Source organism: Narcine bancroftii, chromosome 11, assembly GCF_036971445.1.
Source record: "Narcine bancroftii isolate sNarBan1 chromosome 11, sNarBan1.hap1, whole genome shotgun sequence".
Taxonomy (NCBI): domain Eukaryota; kingdom Metazoa; phylum Chordata; class Chondrichthyes; order Torpediniformes; family Narcinidae; genus Narcine; species Narcine bancroftii.
In genome coordinates this window covers 101,654,498-101,674,565 of record NC_091479.1, presented here as the reverse complement: position 1 = coordinate 101,674,565, position 20,068 = coordinate 101,654,498, and the positions used below count along the sequence as shown (strand labels likewise).

Below are 20,068 nucleotides of genomic sequence, written 5' to 3'. Positions count from 1 at the left end.
TAGAATACAAGAACAGGGAGGTTGTGTAGGATGCAGACAACACTGGTGTTGAATCAATGAATGTGAGCTTATTGTCGTATACACAAGTACAGTTTGAGTATTGCATCCAATTCTTGTCGCCACCTTATGAGAAACTGAAAGGTTCTAGAGCATCAGTCAATGGACACAAGATGATGACAAGATTGGTTCTTAGGCTTAGTGGGAACAATTGTTGCAAAGTTTTTTTTTGAAAGGGCCAAAACAAAGCTCCTTATAAAGAACATAATACTCACATTAAACAAAACCTTTGCTGCATGCACATGATCTAATATTCCCTGCAATGTGTCCATCTAGAATACAAAACATCACAGCACAAGTACAGGCCCTTTGGCCCTCAATGTTCTGCTGACCTATACAGTGTATTCCTACCAAAAAAAATGCTAAACCCTTCCTACCTCGTAACCCTCTATTTTTCTTTCATCCATGTGCCTGTCAAAGAGCCTCTTAAATGCCCCTAATGTTTCAGCCTCCACCAGCACCCCTGGAAATGCATTCCAGGCCCCCACAACTCTTCTCCTTTCACTTTGTACAGTGTTTGCTATTCCTGCTCTGGGAAAAAGGTGATGGCTGTCTACCTTATCCATGCCTCATATTCTTGTAGACCCTATATTAAGTCACCTCTCATTCTTCCTCACAACAAAAGAGAAATGTCCTAGCTCTTCTATCCTTACCTCATAAGATTTACTTTTCAAACTAGGCAACATCTTGGTAAATGTCCTCTGTATCTTCTCCATACCGTCCACATTCTTCCTATAATAAGGTGACCAGAACTGAACACAATAATCTAGAAGCCTCTTAAACACTGCTATCATTGCTACCCCGAGCACCTGTTCCAGGCACCCACCACTCTCCATGCATGGAAACTTGTCTGGTTCATCTGCTTTAAACTCCCCCCTCCCAAAAGGGAGACACCCACTGGGGGAAGAAAGGGATGAGGTTTAGAGAGAAAGCTAAGAACAGGAGTCGGTAAAGAAAAGATGGAAATCATGGAATGAGAAAGAGGTGGGGGTTATCTCTAAAATTAGAAATAAAAATGTTAGGTTTTTTTTCTCCCTTTGATACCATCTCTTCCTAATTTAGTTTCAATAAAGGGTCGCCATCTGAACCTTCGACTGACCATTTGTCTCCACAGATGCTGCCTGACTTATCGACTTCCTCCAGCTTCTGACTGATTGTTCAGAATTCACAGTTCTCTCTTGAAAGGATCTGCTGTTTTCAGGTGGTTAAAGACCAGAACGAAGAGTGGACAGAAAGACATGAACTTCCAGCCTTCAATAGACTGACACAGAAATTCTTAGCTTGCCCTTGACGAAACTCACAGCAGAAATGTTTGCCAGCTAACAATGATCCCCTCTTGGATAAACATCTGGAATCGTTGTTCAACTAGTAAGAGTTTAATTAAACAAAGATAAACAATGAAGTCCAAAATGAATGTTCTGTTCCAGACCCGTTATTTATAAGAGGCCAAAAAGTAATCTTCATGATGGAGATTAAGTCATGCAACATCTGTGCTTTCACAAATGATTTTCTCATAGGAAGAAGGGACTGAGAGTTGAAACACAGCTGCAGAAATGTATCTTACCTTGTGTTCCATCGATATGCCTTTCGATTAGTAAAAATTCTGCCTGGCCTGTAGGAAAAAGAACCTTGGGCTTGTATGTGATGACTTGTATGTATTGTACAATAAATCTGAACTTTGGTTTTAAATCCCTTGATAAGGCTTCTCTTCTACCCCTCCATCAGGGCCCCGCCAGCCACTCCGGCACATCACCGGGCTGCTTCAGCCTTTGTGGCCGCTCGTCAGCGCCAGCAGCGTTAATACACAGCAGAGCGATGACTATCCATAATTCCCCCACACAGCGGGAACACAGAGACAGGTAAGACAAACCTCAGTTGTTTGCTGTACTGAGACCTGGGTAACAGAGAACATACTGGACCCCACTATCCGACCAGATGGTTTCACCATTCATAGACTGGATCAGAACTCGAATTCTGGAAAAGTGAGAGGAGGGAGCATGTGCTTTCTTGTTAATACTTGGCGGTGGACGGATATTAGAGTTATGTCTTAGAGCTAATCTTGATTAAATGCAGACCCTTCAATCTATCCCAAGAGACTTCATCAGTGATTCTCACCAGAGTTTATATCCCTCCCAATGCTGATTACAAACAAGCACTTGTGGTGCTGCACAATGTGGTCAGTAAACAAGAGAAGGACCGGCCTAACACACTAAAAATCTCAGTCAATGACTTTAACCAGGCTTATGTCAAGAAAACCCTTCCCAACTACCACCAGCATATAACCTACTGTACCAGAGGTCCCAGCACACTCGATCACTGCTACATCAAGATAAGGAAGGCCAACCTTTCTTTCCTGAGACCACACTTTGGCAAATTGAATCACCTGGCTGTGCTCCTCTGCCTTCATTCTTCTTTGGCTTGGCTTCGCAGACGAAGATTTATGGAGGGGTAAATGTCCACGTCAGCTGCAGGCTCGTATGTGGCTGACAAGTCCGATGCGGGACAGGCAGACACGGTTGCAGCGGAAAATTGGTTGGTTGGGGTTGGGTGTTGGGTTTTTCCTCCTTTGTCTTTTGTCGGTGAGGTGGGCTCTGTGGTCTTCTTCAAAGGAGGTTGCTGCCCGCCGAACTGTGAGGCGCCAAGATGCACGGTTTGAGGCGAGATCAGCCCACTGGCGGTGGTCAATGTGGCAGGCACCAAGAGATTTCTTTAGGCAGTCCTTGTACCTCTTCTTTGATGCACCTCTGTCACGGTGGCCAGTGGAGAGCTCGCCATATAACACGATCTTGGGAAGGCAATGGAGCGGAGACAACGCTGGTGGAAGCGTTCTAGGAGCCGTAGATGATGCTAGTCCTGTTTTGCAGAAACTGCCAAAATGTTTGGCCTGGAAGTCAGCCTGAAGAAAACTGAGGTCCTCCATCAGCCAGCTCCCCACCATGACTACCAGCCCCCCCACATCTCCATCGGGCACACAAAACTCAAAACGGTCAACCAGTTTACCTATCTCGGCTGCACCATTTCAGCGGATGCAAGGATCGACAACGAGATAGACAACAGACTCGCCAAGGCAAATAGCGCCTTTGGAAGACTACACAAAAGAGTCTGGAAAAACAACCAACTGAAAAACCTCACAAAGATTAGCGTATACAGAGCCGTTGTCATACCCACACTCCTGTTCGGCTCCGAATCATGGGTCCTCTACCGGCATCACCTACGGCTCCTAGAACTCTTCCACCAGCGATGTCTCCACTCCATCCTCAACATTCATTGGAGCGACTTCATCCCCAACATCTGCCTTCATATAGACAGCCTAAAAAGAGAGGCTCTGGAGATCAGGACAGCTCAAAGGTGGTCACAGGAAGCTGAAGAACGGTTACAGGACTTCCTCGAGTCAGCGTATAATCTGAATGAGTACACCAGGGCTGTCACAGACTTTATCAAAACAGCTGTGGATGAGTGTATCCCCACCAAATCATTCAGGGTTTTCCTCAACCAGAAGCCCTGGATGAAAAATGAAATCTGGAATCTGCTGAGAGCTAGATCACAGGCATTTAATTCCAGAGATCCAGATCAGTACAGCAAGAGCAGGTATGACCTGCAGAAAGCTATCTCCTAGGCGATGGAAATTCCGGATGAAAATGGAAACAACAAGGGGCACCTGACAGCTGTGGCAGGGCCTAAATGCCATTACCTGTTACAAAACCAAATCTGATGAAGTAGCCTATTAATGCTTGATTTTACACTCTTAAGCTTTCTCTCCAATAGGGAGAGAGAATTTGCTCATGGTGTGACGGATCCTTCGGTATGGCTGGATGGAGTCCATGGAGGGGAGGAATGTTTGCATGTTGTTCTGAGCTGTGCAGCTTTTATTTAGATGTATAGTTTGGAAACAATTCTTTCCAGCCCACAAGCCTGTGCCACCCAATTACACACAGTTGACCTACACTGCTGCTAGTATTTTTTGAAATGTGGAAGGAAACTGGAACACCAGGAGTAAACCCTTGCAGATATGGTGAGAACTGTTTGATTACGGCATGTTCTATTTAACTGACAGTGCTGGTTGTCAGAAATGTAATCCTGGCAAATTAACATGCATAGAAATAATGCTTTGTAGCCGCGCGCTACTCGAAACACACACACACACACAAGTCAGGTTAAGCTCTGAGTTTTATTAGGGCTCAGGGCTGACTTTTATACTTTCACTGTTCCCACCGTCCCCCCCCCCCCCCCGCCTTAGCTGACGTCACAACATGCATAACAAAAGCAGGTTTCCCGCATGCGGGTACTTTCCTGCAATAAAAATGCCCTTCTTCCCCATGCACTGTCCCTGTCTGTTGGCTGCGCAGCAAGGTTAGTGCTATTTTGTGGTTGCTGGCCTTTAAGCTGCCCTTGCCGTTCAACCAACGGTTTGCTTGTTGGGGCCAGTCCCGCTGCACAGGCTGCTGGCCTTTGGTTGCGCTCGCTGCCCGGAGCTTCAGCTCGATCGCTGCCGTGGTGGGCTGCCACACCGTTTTAATAAATGCTTCCATCACAAACCTACCTGAAGGCTTCAGTGGCATTAGGTCAACAGATTGTTCCACCTCCTCAGTTTTGTGTGTACATCACACCAACATGCCAATGGTGGAACCGATGCTTTACACCTTCAGCAACCACTTTCAATCCTGATCTCCAGTGCTGACTATGTGGCGTTTGCACGTGCTCCCTGTGACTGCATGGGTTTCTCATGGGTACTCTGCTTTCCTCCTACATCCCAAAAACTAGTGTGTTGGTAGGCTAATTGATTATTGTAAGTTGCCCCTATAAGACCATATGACGTAGGAGCAGAAATAGGTTATTCAACCCATTGAGTCTGCCCCACCATTCACTCATGAGCCAATCCATTTTATCACAGCCCAACTCCCCAGCCTTCTCCCCATAACCTTTGATCCTCTGGCTAATCAAGAACCTAATAATCTCTGCCTTAATTACACCCAATGTCCTGGCCTTCACAACTGCCGCTGGCAACATATTTCTGGCCAAGATATTCCTCCACATCTCTGTTCTAAGTGCATGCCCTTCAATTCTGAACTTCTGCCCTCTGTTTCCCATGGTGGGAGAGTTGGGAACAAAAGGGCAGAAGTTCAGAATTGAAGGGCGAGCACTTAGAACAGAGATGTGGAGGAATATCTTGGCCAGAAATTAAAGTAAATGTAGAAAGATTGTTTCCCATGGTGGGAGAGTTGGGAACAAATCTTTCTACATTTACTTTAGGGCCTTTTACATTGCCCTTGAAAGAAAGTAATTAACCGCCTTTTTACCACTTCACTTAGCTGTGTGAACATTACGAACATGGGTTGGAAGGTTATTTTCATTCGGGTACTTGCGCGCCAAGGTAGATAGTATCAGAGCTGATGCATTTTGCTTTGGGTCCTGTGTAAAAGGCTTACCTATCTTCCTGAGATGCCAATGCTGTAATGCTGCAGGTACTGCCTCCTTTCATTGGGATGCTGGGCCCCTATGTAAAAGGTTGCACTAAATTGGCTTTTCTTGGTTCAGAGAGAACGCTCCAATCCGACCTGACTTTAAACACAGGTCGTTGAGACACCAATTTAGTGGGATCTCTGTGTAAAAGCTTTTCAACTTTTGAAATGTTTCAATGAAATTCCCTCCCCTCATTCTCCTAAATTCCAATGAGTACAGGCCAAGAACCATCAGACACTCCTCATATGATAACCCTTCCTTTCCCAGAATTATTCTTGTGAACCTCCTCTGAACCCTTTCCAACGTCATAGGCCAAACCCCTCATTTCAGTCCATGGCTCCTATTAAAAGTGCTGTGTTCCCCATGGGGCTGTATGGTCCGGTTGAGAGTGGCTGGTTTGGAGAGACACTGTTTTGTTTGGTTATATATATGTACAATCAGATGATAATAAACTTGAACTTTCACTTACGCCTTAACTATTCCTTCACTAACGGCAGCCCAACCTATGGACTACTAGAGCTCAAACCCCTTCCCAGATCACAGGTGACATTTTATTTTGCTTTGCTGGGAAACACTTTGAGGATTTTGGGTTTTTCTTATCCAGTTGACAATTTATGTTTTCCATATTACCTGTTCATTATGTCATTACCTGTTCATTTTGCATCCCCCATAGCAAACCCACAGACAAAACAAGAAAATCTGCTGGGGTTAAGTGGAGAACACAGAAGTGCTGGAGAAACTCAGCACCATCTAGAAGTAAAAGAGTCGGTGTTTTGGGGCTCATCCCTTCTTTAGGAGTGGCTACAACCAGGCAGATGCTTGACTAAAGGTAGGGAATTAAAAACCCATGGACAACACAGACCACAGGTTGGGGATGCACCACAGTATCCAAGGAGTGAAACAAAAGTCTGCAGATGCTGTGATTGTAATAAAATGGTCTCGCTCACGACCAGACTGAAACCAACTGCAAATTGGAGGAACGACACCTCATATTCCCTCTGGGCACCCTCCAACCAGATGGCATTAACATCAACTTCTCCAGTTCCCGTTGTCTCCTTTCCTATAGCTGTCTCCCCCCCACCCCATCTCCTTCCCCCCCCACTCTGCATTCACAGAGCCAATTCCCTCCCTGATCAATTCACACATTTCCTCTGTCCTGTCCCCTACCCCTATCCAATTATCATCTGTCACTCTGTACCCCCCCGCACAAACCTTTCCGCCCTTCCATACCTTCTCCCCAGCCTCCCTGCTTTCTGCTCATACACTGAAGGGTTCAGCCTGAAATGTCGGTTATATACTATATCTTTATCTCCTATGGATGCTGCAAAGTCCTGCTGAATTACTCCAGCATTTTTGTGTTTTTACCAGTGTCCAAAGACACAGTCTATTTATTGGCCTAATTAAATGAGCCATCAATCTTGTGGGTTCCTCAGAAATGTTTCAATGATCATTGAATGATCCTTGATTACGGCCACTCCGATCTCCAAGCCTAGTGTACACGAGGGACATTGCACCGTAAATGCGATGCTAAGTGGAGGCTCCATCTCTCTGTAAAGGCCACGTACAACCTTCCCCTGCAACTCCTCAATGCCTTTGGCAACGTGCATCATTCAGCATCAACCATGCATCTTAACTGTTTATCACCCAGACTATTGTGGAGCTTTGTCATTTGTGAATCAGTGTTGTGTTTAGACACAAAAGAACAACAACTATACCAGCTCATTTGCCGTCATGCTCTCTGGCACATCCTGAAGATATGTAAATGATCTCATGGACTGAGCTTATTCTTTAGAGGGGAACTAAGGAGTCCTGTTTGAATGCTTTTGTACAATATTATGTCTTTTCTCAGGAGACACTCTCCCCACTGGAACTTTCCTTTCTCAACGACTATTCGTGGCAAGTTTCCAATGGAAAGTTTAATTTCTCTCAGAGCCAGCCGCATCCCAAATTCTGGTCACACAAAGAGTGAAAGTCCAAACACTTTCTTGTTGCAGTGAAGAGCAGGGCATGGCTTCCTGGTCTAGTTTATGCTGATATTCCCTGTTCACTGTCCAACATTTGGGATTCAACCCCTGGGCTCTGGATCTGTAGTGACACAGCTGAACAAGTATCTGGACTTTTAGGTTATTCTGCTCATCTGACTGGAGGGCTACTCAAACAAATCAGGCTTGATCTACATCACACTTAACACTCCAGTCTAATCACCTTAATCTTCATCTACTCTCCCAAACTTTAACAAAACATCTGTGGTGTACCTGGACCTCTTGGGCTATCCCAGGCAATTTAAGAAAATGAAATAATTGCATTCATATAGCACCTAGAGAACTTGGTATATTTCAAAACACGTTACGTTCAATCCTGGAAACCTGTAAATTATTTTTATAAATATTTATTTTGGATTGCTATGTAAATGTCATTTATGTGTAGATTGTACTGTGTCTCTGTGTGTGCACTATGGTCTGAAGATATTCTGTTTTATCGGTTGTATACGTACAATCAGATGACAATAAAGTTGAATTTGAGATGGGACGGCCCGATGGTGCCACAGGTGGTGCTGCTGCCAAGTTGGATTCAATCCTGACCTCGGGCTCCTGTTAGCGTGGAGCGTGTGTGTCCCCCGGGAGCTCTGGTTTCCTCCCACATCCCAGAGACATGCAAGTCGGTGGAATGGTGAGCCAGTGTAAATTGCCCCAAATGTGTGGGGAGTAGAAGAATCTTCTGGGGGGGGGGGCAAGATTGGGTGGGAATGTGGGGAGAATAAAATTGGAATCAATGTAAATTGGAGGCTGGAGTCGATGAGCAAAAGGATCCGTTTCTTTGTCATATGACCATGACTCATTTCCATCGTCAGAGCTCGACATGTAGTCCTAAAGAAATTGATGGAAGGATCGGAGGTAATTCTGGACATTTGTTTTCCCCTGGGGGTCTGGTCCTCATTGCCTAAGGGGAGAGTATTTATACTATACCTGAATGAGAACATGGGGAACTGCAACCATCAAGAATTACAAAAGGGTGAAACTGGATAGAAGATTATTGTCCAGTATGGAAACGGTGGGCCAAATGGCCCCTTGTTGTGCTGTAAATTTTTGCACTCTTTGACCAATCAGGAGAAGCAACACCTTGCGTAGACTGTGGTTTGGACCAGCCATTCTCAACCTTTTTTTTTTGCCAACATCCCCCTTAGGTCTCTGCTCAAAGTTTATGGGCCCCCTTCCCTGTGGAGCGGTCAAGTTTAGTGGGTTTCTTTTGTACTTCTCTCTTATTGACCTCATAAAAAACATTTCATGATTTCTATCCGTGGCCTCCCCGTAAATGTGCTGTGGTCCCCCTAGGAAGGGCACACGGCCCCCATTGAGAATGGCTGATCGAGACAGCATCATCAATGCCACTGGAACATCTCAATGTCTACCTGAATCTGGTTCCTCCATCCTGCAGACAACTTCGGAGTCGCAAGGGCTGCTGTCCTCTGCTGACTGGAATACATCAATGATTTCACTGAAGTAATTAAAATATTGTTTAGGCTCCAGGTTGGATTTTTCACAATTAAATTCTGATTCATCCACGTAATCCTGCAGTGGAATAACAAAGTGATTAATTAGCTTGGAGCTGTGTCAGGATACAACTTTTATAAAACAACCTTTTGCAGATACATGTCCCCCTACTGTGTCAAATGAAATAAAACTTCTGAATGGACCCCAACTCAAGGAAAATATCCAAAAGTTGATCCAAATGGATTTTCAGAATGCATTTTCTGACAGCGGTTTCCTAGATTCCAGCCTGCGAGTGAACTCATGAACCTTGACCTGGGCCTGAATGCATGCAACTGTATCCAAACCTGGGCAATGAATGTCAAACCTCTGTGAAAACCTGGGTTTGTGGGTGTATACTTGTATCTAAACCTAGGCTTGTGTATCTGCACCTTGTAAACAAACACAGACCTCTGTGCATGCCCAACCCAGGCCTATGTTTGCCCCTGTATCCAAACCCAGGCTATATACATGATAAACCTGGTCCTGTGCAAATGCACATGTACAGGCCTGTGTACATGCTAAACCTGGTCTTTATTCCCTGAAACAAAGGAGCCTGACGGGTGACCTTATAGACCACTGGTTCTTATCCTTTATCTTTCCACTCACAGACCACTTTAAGTAATCCCTGTGTCATCAGTGCTCTGTGATTAGTAAGGGATTGCTTAAGGTGGGATGTGAGTGGGAAGGGAAGGTTGAGAACCACTGCTCTAGATCCATATGTTACTGAAATATTTTGCTTGAGAAAAATTGTCATTGGCCCATTTCCTTTGGAGTTATGAAACCGTGCACATAACGAGTCAATTAGGTACAATTAACACCATAATTTTCAAAGTTTTTCTTTTCTCTCACTTACCACCTTAAGCAATCCCTTACTAAACACAGAGCACTTATGGCATAGGGATTACTTAAAGTGGAATGTGAATGGAAAGAAAACGTTTGAGAACCACTGTTATGGAGGATTATAAAATCCTGAGGGATGCGAATAAAGTAAACGCTCACAGTCTTATTCCCAGGATTGATGATGTTAAAATTATAGGGCCTAGGTTTAAGGTGAGAGGGGAGAGCTTTAAGAAGGACCTCACAGACACCTTTTTCACTCTGAGGGAGTTTAAAAAAAAATCTGGAATGGACTGCCAGAAGAAACTGTAGAAGCGGGCACAGTTTTCATCATATGTCCATATGACATAGGAGTAGAAATAGGCCATTCAGCCCATTGAGTCTGCTCCACCATTTAATCAAGAGCTGATCCATTTTTCCCCACTCAAACCCACTGTCTAGCCTTCTCCACATAACCTTTGATTGAATCTATCAATCTCTGCCTTAAATACACCCAATGATCTGGCCTCCACAATCACCTGTGGCAAAAATTCCATGGATTTACCACCCTCTGGCTGAAAAAATTCCTTCACACCTCTGTTCTAAGCAGATGCCTTTCAATCCTAAAGTTGCACCTTTTTTCCTAGAATCTCCCACAGTGGAAAACAACCTTTCTCCATCTACTCCTTTATTTCTTTCACGATTCAAAATATTTCAATAAGTTCCTCACCACACCCAAGACCTCCCATCATTCTCCTAAATTCCAATGAGGACAGCCCAAGATCTGTCAAATGCTCCTTGTATGATAACCCTTTCATTCCCGGAAACATCCTTGTGAACCTTCTCTGAACCCTTTTCAACATCAGCTCAGCCTTCTTTAAACGAGGAGCCCAAAACTGCTCACAATACTCTAAGTAAGGTCTCACCAGGGCCTTATAAAGCCTCCTATGTTCCATTCCTCTTGAAATGAACACCAGCATTGCATTTGCCTTCTTCACCACCGACTGACTCAATGTGCAAGTTTACTGTAAGGCAATCCTGCATGAAGACTCCCAGGTCCCTTTGCATCTGTGTATTTTCAATGTTCTCCCTATTTAAAAAAGAAATCTGCCCATTTATTTTTTGCTATCTTTTGGATGATTGGCCAGACATGTTGATTGGAAGGGCCTCAAAAGGATATAGTCCAAATGCAGGGAACTGGGTCGAGCCCAGAATGCCAATGTGGTCACCATGGAGAAGTTGGACCAAAGGGTTTATTCTGTATGGTCTGACTCCACGGACACATTTCCAATCACCAAGTAGAACACAAAACATTTCAGCACAGTACAGGCGTTTCTGCCCAGCATGTTGTGCTAACCTATGTAAACCTACTCAACAGTCTACCTTCCCAACTTTACAGCTATAACCCTCTATTTTTCAAAATGATCATGTAATAAAGACCGTGCAATATTGCACAAAATTTGTTTTCATCTGCCCTAAGGCAGACAGATTCACCATTGGCACAAATTGCCCGAAGCTTCTCTAACTGTTAGAGAAAGAAAAGCAAAAGAGGGTCCCCTCAGAGTCACCGAGCATCCATGGATTCACCTCTAGTGCTCCTGCAGCCCCCACAGCCACAGAGAGTCCAGTTCAACCCATCAGCAGCCCAGGCTCCAGAACCAAGCCTCTGACACAATCAGGAACCCTCCCTTCAGCACCCTTGGTATCCTCTCACATCCCAGTTCTGATACCTGGTACCCCTTCAGCCAGTCTCCATCAGTCCGTAATATGTCAACGAGCTTGAGAAATCCCTGATCCTGAGGGACAATGTGAGATCACACACTACCAGATTCAAAGGCAGTTCTTTTCATTTTTTCCTCTATTTTAATTTTAGTGACATAGCACGGTAGAAGGACCTTCCAGCCCATGAGCCCATGCCGCCCCATTACACCCGATTAACCTACAACCTCTGTATGCTTTGGAGGGTGGGAGGAAACTGGACTACCCAGAGGAAACCCACACAGGTCACAGGGAAAACATACAAACTCCTTCCAGACAGTGGCAGGTTCGAACCAGAATTGCTGGAGCTGCAATAGCCTTGCGCTAACGTGCTAACCGTGCTGCCCCATTTTCCCACTCTTATCAGACCCCTGAACGAACTTCACTCAAGTAAAATAATGTGTGTTGCTCTGTTATAACAGATCTCTCTCTGGGAACCCTCCAACCAGATGGCATAATATAGACTTCTCTGGTTTCTGTTAAAACTACCCACCCCTTCTCTCCCTTTCTCCTATCCCCATGTCTCCTTTCCTCCAGCTGTCTCACATTTCCCTTTCCCTTCTGTCTCCTTTCCTCTGGCTCCAACCCTCTCCTCCCCCAGTCAATTCTCAGCTTTCCTCTCCTGTCCTCCTATCCATGTCCAATTATCACCTTTTGTCTGTTGGTCTGTACTCCTCCCACTGTCCTTTCTTCTCTTCTCTCCTTTTTTACTCATATTTTGAAGTTGGAATCAGGCCTGAAGCGTTCATTATACAGTACATCCTTACCTCTTATGGATGATGCTGTAAGACCTGCTAAGCTCCTCCAGCATTACTGTGTTTTTCTGTCTGTAACCATGCACTGTGTTTTATGCATGGAGTAACTTGCTAGACACCACACTAGATAAACTTTTTTCACCATTCCTTGATGGACCTGACAATAAACTTGAACTTGAATTTCATGTCTTAGAACAGGAGAAGGAGGCGGCATGGTTAGCACAACACTGTTACAGCGCCAGCGACTGGGGTTTAAATCTGCCATTGACTGTAAGGAGTTTGTACGTTCTCCCTTTGTCAGCGTGGGTTTCCTCTCATCCTTCAAAAAAAAAATGTACGAGGGTTTTGGGTGAATTGGGTGGAATTGGGCAGCATGGGCTTGTGGGCCAAAAGGGCCTGTTACCGTGCTGCATGTCTAAAATAAATAAATTAAAGGGTGAACAGTGGTACCTGAGCAGGGGGTGAAACAAAACCGTGGTCAGTAATCTCAGGCAGTTTTCCCATCTACCTCAACCAGTCACCTATCGACTGAGACCAGCTCTGCCCACAGATAGGAGACATTAGGCCGAGGGCAACACGGTCACCTTACCTTCCCATCTTCAGACAGACAGTTGTGAATACCATACAGAATCCTGTGGAGGTTCTCGATAATTAAATAGTTTGACGAATTCCTGGCAAATTTTTCCAAAAGGGCATCCAAGCTGAAGGACATTTCAGGCACTGTGAGATGCAGCCAACATGTATTGGTCTGGAGGGGAAAATTAACAAATTACTCAACAGGAAGGCAACTTAGCATCTAGAGGTTGGTGACAGAGATTGTTGCAGGACAGAATTGGCCAGAAGTCACAGGACCCCCGCAACGGTCAGGAAAACTGAAGCGGGCAAGACGACTGGCCACCATTATGTCAACATTTATTAAGAGTGTCCTGGCTGCCTGAATCGCTATGTGGTACAGTTGCTGCAGAGAAGTGGATTGGAAGTGAGTTCACAAGACCACAAGAGTGGCAGAGAGGATCATTGGAGTCTCCCCCCCTTATCAATGTGATCTTCCGGGATCGTTGTCTGAAGAGGGCGCGTAGGGAAAAGATCCAGGTGCATCAGGAGTAGTACAGCTTCTTCCTTTGGGCAATGAGACTGCTGAATGGCCAAAGTGTGTTAGCTCACACTAACCCTCCGAGACTCGTATATTTACAAAAGAATATTTATTTATTTGCACATCTGAAGACTTGTCCTGCATATGTACTGTTTGTCTGTAGGTGTGTTATGTCTGGTTGTGTGTCTGCGTGTTTTGCACTGAGGACCGGAGAACGCTGTTTTGTCAGGTTGTACTTGTACAATCGGATGACAATTGACTTGATGAATTCCTGAGGCAAAACATTCTTGATTTACAATTTTCCCATAAAGGTTCACTATCTACTATTTATACAACTTGCTGGATTTAAGAAAGCCTCGTTAGTTAAGATCAAGAGCAATTGGGAAGTGGATTTGAATTGATTTTTTTCGGATGTTGTTTGGGATTCTATATGTAACTTGATTAATACGACCTCCTTTTGTGCACGACACTGTTGCAATTTAAAATGGTCCATAGAGAACATATGCCCAAAGTTAAATTGTCTAATTTTTTATTCAGATATCAATCCTCATTGTAATAAATGCAAAATTGCTGAGGTTTCTTGAATCCATATATTCTGCTCCAGTTTAGAAAAAAAATTTAGAAAGACATTTTTCAAACATTTTTGGTGATTCTTAAGGTCAAATTAGAATTTTGCCCTTTAATTGCTCTAATTGGGCTATTTCAAGAATATGAAGACTTATTGACTTCAACTCAAAGTCGAATTTCATCTTTTACTTTGATAGTGCAATTCTGATTAGATGGAAAGACATTACTGCACCTACACACACAGTGGCTAAATGATATCATGTCTTGTCTAAGTTTGGAAAAAAATTAGATATTCCATTAAAAATTCAAAAATGAACTTTCAAAAGATGTGGGGCCCATTTATGGTTTATTACCATAATCTAAAGAGTTAGGGTAGTCAAAGTGTTTTGGAGCCGTGCTGTCAAGTTCCAGGTTGATGTCACTTGATTTCCACACATCATTTCCTAACCTTGCTTAGTGCATTGGGGTTTTGACAATTGACTCGACTTGAGGGTGACGAGAGGACCTTTAAAGTGGTGCATCTAGTAGAGTGAAGTCTCACTATTCCAGCAACTTTAGTTCAATCTCGGCCTTTGCACATTCTACCTGCGACCACCATGGGCTGGAAGGTTCATTGGCCCCAGTAAATTGCTAGTGTGCATGGGTCAGTAGTGGAATATGTGAGGGGGGGGGGGGGGGGGGAAGGCAGGGTGATGGGAACATGGGGAGAATAAAGTGAAATTAGTGTTGAATTGGTGTAAATGCGTGGTTGATGGTCTGCATGGACTCAGCAGCCTGTTTCTATCCTGCATGACCCCGTTTATGAGAAGGTAGAAAATAAAACAGCTCTGAGAATGGAGCAAGGTCCCACAATTAGCAATACAATTTAAATGTTGACATACAACATGTCAACAGGCCCCAACAGCCCATGAGCCTGTGCCTCTCAAATACACTAAATAACCTACCAGCCTTGTTCGTTTTGAAAGGTGGGAGGAAACTGGAGCACCCAGAGGAAACCCACACAAAAATGAGGGGAGCGAACAAACTCCTTATGGGTGGCTCCGAATTTGAACCCGGGTAGCTGGCACTGTAACAGCGTTGCGCTAATCACTAAGCTAACTGTGTCACCCAATTTATTCTTAGTGAATTTCATTAAGGGAAAAAGCACATTAAAAATCCTGTTTTCAGTGTTGTGAAACCCCTTACAGGCACCTAGGAGAGCAGATGGGCTCAGAGTTTAATGCTTCAGTAGAAATCTAGCACATGAGTGTGCAGCACTCCATCAGTACGGAACTGGGTCTGTCAAGGCTGGATCATGTGCTCAGGTGTTCTAGAATTGAACCCAAACCTTGCACCTCAGGAGCATGTGCAAAGCCCACGGAGTTGGAATTCAGTGTTATCTGAACTGCACATTAATTCTGGCGCACTCGTTTCTCCTTATGTTATTGCTATGGTGAAATGGACAAGTCAGCTACATCTGGGGATGGTATCTCAGGATGCAAAAAAATTGTCTGTGAGGGGAGTGAAAAACAATTGTAAGGGAGGGCTGCTGCCTTTGGGCAAAAGACACAGAAGCCTGAAGTCCAGAGCCTCTAGGTTCCATCCAGAGCTGTCAGTTTCAAACCTCCCATTACTGCACTAATCATGAACTACTCCGACCCCACAACAAGGACTGCCTGCTCTGTAACATCAACTTTTTTCTCTTGCACTATGGTAATTGTTAATATTTATATCTCTTTTGCATTTATTACTTTGTTTTAATTTAATGTATATTATTGTACAATAAAACCCCAGCTATCCGGAATTCAAGCAGCCAGTAAAAAAAAAATGGTGGAGAATAAATAGGTTAAAAAAAAAACACATTTAAAATAGGCGTGCCTTGCCCTATGATATGAGATGCATTGACGTGGTAGACAGTCTGGAATCTTTTCCCCAGAGTAACAAAGGCTCGTGATAGAGAAGCATTTAAAGTGAGAGGTGGAACATTTACAAGAGATGTGCATGGCAAGCTTTTATAAAAAAATTAACACTCAGAGAGTGGTGAGTTCCTAGAATGGGCTGCCAGGTGTAGTTGTGTTTAAGAGGCTTTTAGACGGACAAGTGCAGGGGATGGAGGGGTTATGGATTATGTACAGGCAGAGGAGATTTACTTCAATTTGGGCATCATGTTCAGCACAGAATTGTTGGTTGAAGGGCCTGTTCTGCACTGTACTAATGTACTATGTTCTAAACATTGGATTGTATGGGAGTTAAGGACCTTGGGGGATTAGTCAAGAATGAGGAGCCCAGGCCAGGATAAGATGAGTCATGATCATATTGAACAATAGAGCAGGCTGGGGTTGAGGTAGGGACCGTAAATGCTGCTCCTATTTTTTTTCCCCCCATTTAGACATGCGTCACGGTAACAGGCCCTTGCAGGCCACAAGCCACTCAATGACATCAGTCAACAACTGCCGTATGCTTTGAAGGATGGGAGGAAACACAGTCATGGGGAGAACTGACAAACTCCTTCAGTTAACGATAGATTCAAACCCAGTTACAGGCACTGTAATGGTGCTGTGCTGTGGGTTTTTTTAAATTTAAATTTAGGCATACAACATGGCAACAGGCCATTTTGGCCCACAAGCCTGTCCTACCCAGTTGACCTACAACGTTTTGAACAGTGGGAGGAAACCGGAGCACATAGAGAAAACCCACGCAGATACAGGGAGAATGTAACAGACAGCATAGGATTTGAACCCCGGTCCTGATCACTGGTGCTGTAACAGCATTGCACTAACCACTACACTAATCATCCCACCCATTCTTTTGATCATGCCAGCTTCTTCTTAGTCACCTAGTGCCCCCCACACCTTAGCATTCACCACATTCATTACCTGGCCCATACATTCTAGGACTCTTGTTGCAGTTGACCAAGGCAAGCAAAGCCATTATCCATTTATCTGACCACTCCAGAACCCACCTGTTTTTTAAGCTTTGTTTGTTCCCTCCAGCCAGAATAACATCCTTCCAGCCAATTCACAATCCAAACTATCAAATCACTGTGGATCCCATGATTTGCTTCTTCTGGATCAGCCTACCATGAGGGAGCATGTCAAATGACTTGTCAAAGTCCACAAAGAATCCACTGCCCTATCAGAGCAGATCACGAGAGTCTCCTCTCCCCCCCCACCCCAAAATCACTGTTATCGACTGGGATCGTTGTCTGTCAAGGGTGCATAAAATCATTGAGGACCCCCTTCCACCCCGCACACAGCATCTTTCAGCTGCTCCCATCGGAGAAGAGATATAGGAGGATCAGAGCCAGCACCACCAGGCTGAGGAACAGCTTCTTCCCACGGGCAGTGAGAATGCTGAACGACCAAAGAAACGGCTCACACTGACCATCCGAGATTCACATAGTTACAAAAGAAAATTATTTATTTTTATAGATAAAACACTTGTCCTGCATATGTATTGGTTGTCTGTCTGTGTGGTGTGTCTGTGTGTTTTGCACTGGGGACCAAAGAACTCTGTTCCATTGGGTTGTACAATCATCTTGACATTCAATTAGATAGGCAGATACGTGTAAGACAAATAGTTATTGGTGTAAGGTAGGGAATAATTAGATTGTTGTGGAGTAGATTTACTCTACATCTCTGTTCTAAGTGGCTACCTTATAATCCTGAAGTTGTGCCCACTTGTCCTACACTCTCCCACCATAGGAAACAAAAGATGATTAGTGCCAACGCTAATCTTGCAATTTAATCTCACGCAAGAGTAAAATGTTTGATACGGTGTTCTCAGGCATCACTTTCTCACTGGTGAGTACTTGGAATCCAAACCTCAAAGACTGTCTTGGACAAGCCAGAAATTCTAATATTAATTTCTCCAGTGCCTGGGAACAAACTCAAAGAGGGGATTGAAGACAATTAATGGTGCTCCATCTAGTTATTCAAACTCTTTCAACTATTAGTAATGAAAATATCAGTGAAGGACTCTGATTGGATGAGGAGGGTGGAGGGGTACATTATGTGACAGAAACACTCCACAGGTAACTCAGAAGGCGTTTGTGGGTCACCATTTTGTGTGGTTGCCATGACAATCATTCAGTTCTCATGGTGCTATAAATTAAGGAGAATTAAGAAGCATCAACTTTGATAAAAATACACGGTCAAGCGAAGTCATGCTCAAACTGTGTAAAATTTTTATTAGGCAAAAGCTAGAGTACTGCATAAAAGTCTGGTTTTTAGGAAGGACACAATATCACGAGAAAATGTGACATCACGAGGGAAGATGCGGTGAACACATGTAAAGGTAATTGGCAGAGCCCGATGAAAAACTGTACTGTTTTCTTCTGGCTCGGGTTATAAGGAGTGGCTGGAAAGTAGGGTGGCCATTCCAAAGGAGGACCTGGTCATAGGTTACTACATCTGTATCCGTACACACATATACATGTACGCACAAACACACACAGTGTGTTTGCATTTCTTGTTTTGCAATGCTGTTTAAATCTTATAATTATTTTTTAATAATCACACTGTGTATATATAGATATATATGTATATATATAGTAACCTATGACCATGTCCTCGTTTTGGAAAGACCACCCAACTGGAAAGGCTAAGGGTGACTTTATAGAGGTTTATAAAATTATGTGGGGCATAGATAACGTAGATGGTCATGAGCTTTTCTGCAGGGAAAGAGTCTAAAAATAGAGTGCATAGGTTCACACAAGGGAAAAGAATGAAAGGGCACCCATAGAGGGTGGTGGGGATATGGAATGAGCTGCTAGAGGAAGTGGTGGAGGCTGATACAATTGTAGTTCTCTCTACCACCAGCTAGCTCAGATAGATGATTTTGTGGAAATGGACGAGTTGGGCCAAAAGGCCTGTTTTCCTGTATTGTGACCAAGGATGAATAGGAAAGATCCATTTGCCTGACACCAGGTAGTGGTGGGAATGGGGGGGGGGGGGTGGGGGCACACGGCGGAGCTCAATTTGGTAAAATAATGAGTTTATTGTCATACACATTGCACAATGTACATATGGACCGAAAATTTTATTGCTGCATCTAAATGGGTACTTTGGACTAATTAAAAAAACACAACTGCACATTGAATACTTAATTGAATTGAAACGTTATTAAATACACAAAAAAAGATCATAAATATTCACAATTAACCCCGTGCAAAAAAAATGGCGATTCAGCAAAAGTGCGTGCAAACAGTCATTTGTGGGGTCAGAGCTGTCCTTGATGAGTGTAACAAGGGGAGGTTCAAGAGCCAGGGCATCAAATGTGGAGAAGGACATGCAGTGGGGCTGAGTGGGGGAAATGGATAGGCTCATGATTAAATGGCAGGACAGACTTGATGGGCTGAATGGCCTATTATGGTCTTAACCTGATTATTGTTGGAAAGAGAATGTTCTGGAACCCATTACTAGAAGAGAGGAGGAAACATTTTTCATCTAAACAATGGTGGGATCTCAAACTCCTGGCCTCAAAGAGCAGTGCATTTTGTGGTATGAGAAATAACTTCTCAATTCACTTCCTTTGACAATGAGAAAAGCAATGAAGTTAACGGGTGCAACACTATACATACCACATTAGGGACTTTAGAAATATATCTTATCTGGATTTTATAATCACTTGGCAAGTTCCCAACCTAGAGAAAAAGAAAACAACAGTTTAAGTGACAATAAAAAATGATTATTGCAAAGTTTTTTTTCTCCAACCCAAGCCATTTAACAACAATCTAAGATGTTAAACTATTTGGAAAAAGGAGATCAGGATTTTCTAGTGCGCAGAGCAGCTTCACACATTGTGAGTGTGTATATGCATGTGATGTTTCTAAATATGAGGCAGCCGATGTTGCAGTTGTGTTAACTGGGTACCAAATCCATGCTGTTGCATTGGACCTGTGTATGAGAATGGTAATCAGCTCAATGGAAAAGAAACAAGGCTCTAGACAACCTCTCAAAGGGGACAATCCTTCTCTGCATAGTTGATGCAAATCATTCATCAATGGAGTCTCCCACCCCACCACTGACGTGATCTACCGGGATCGTTGTCTG

The 20,068-nt window shown here is 43.9% G+C and overlaps 1 protein-coding gene across 4 annotated transcripts in view; it reads right to left on the bottom strand.

Moving 5' to 3' along the window:
- The window catches only part of kitlga (kit ligand a), a 113,675-nt gene that overhangs the window by 54,836 nt on the left and 38,771 nt on the right, over positions 1-20,068 (bottom strand). For 3 of the 4 annotated variants that reach the window (XM_069904303.1, XM_069904306.1, XM_069904302.1), the window contains 3 exons: positions 19,597-19,659; positions 12,966-13,124; positions 8,927-9,086 (listed from right to left, as the gene is read on the bottom strand). In XM_069904303.1, coding sequence (XP_069760404.1) covers positions 8,927-9,086; positions 12,966-13,124; positions 19,597-19,659 — 382 coding nt within the window. Of the gene's footprint in view, positions 1-1,621; positions 1,670-8,926; positions 9,087-12,965; positions 13,125-19,596; positions 19,660-20,068 lie in introns of all 4 variants that reach the window. The other variant, XM_069904305.1, reaches the window with a different exon arrangement.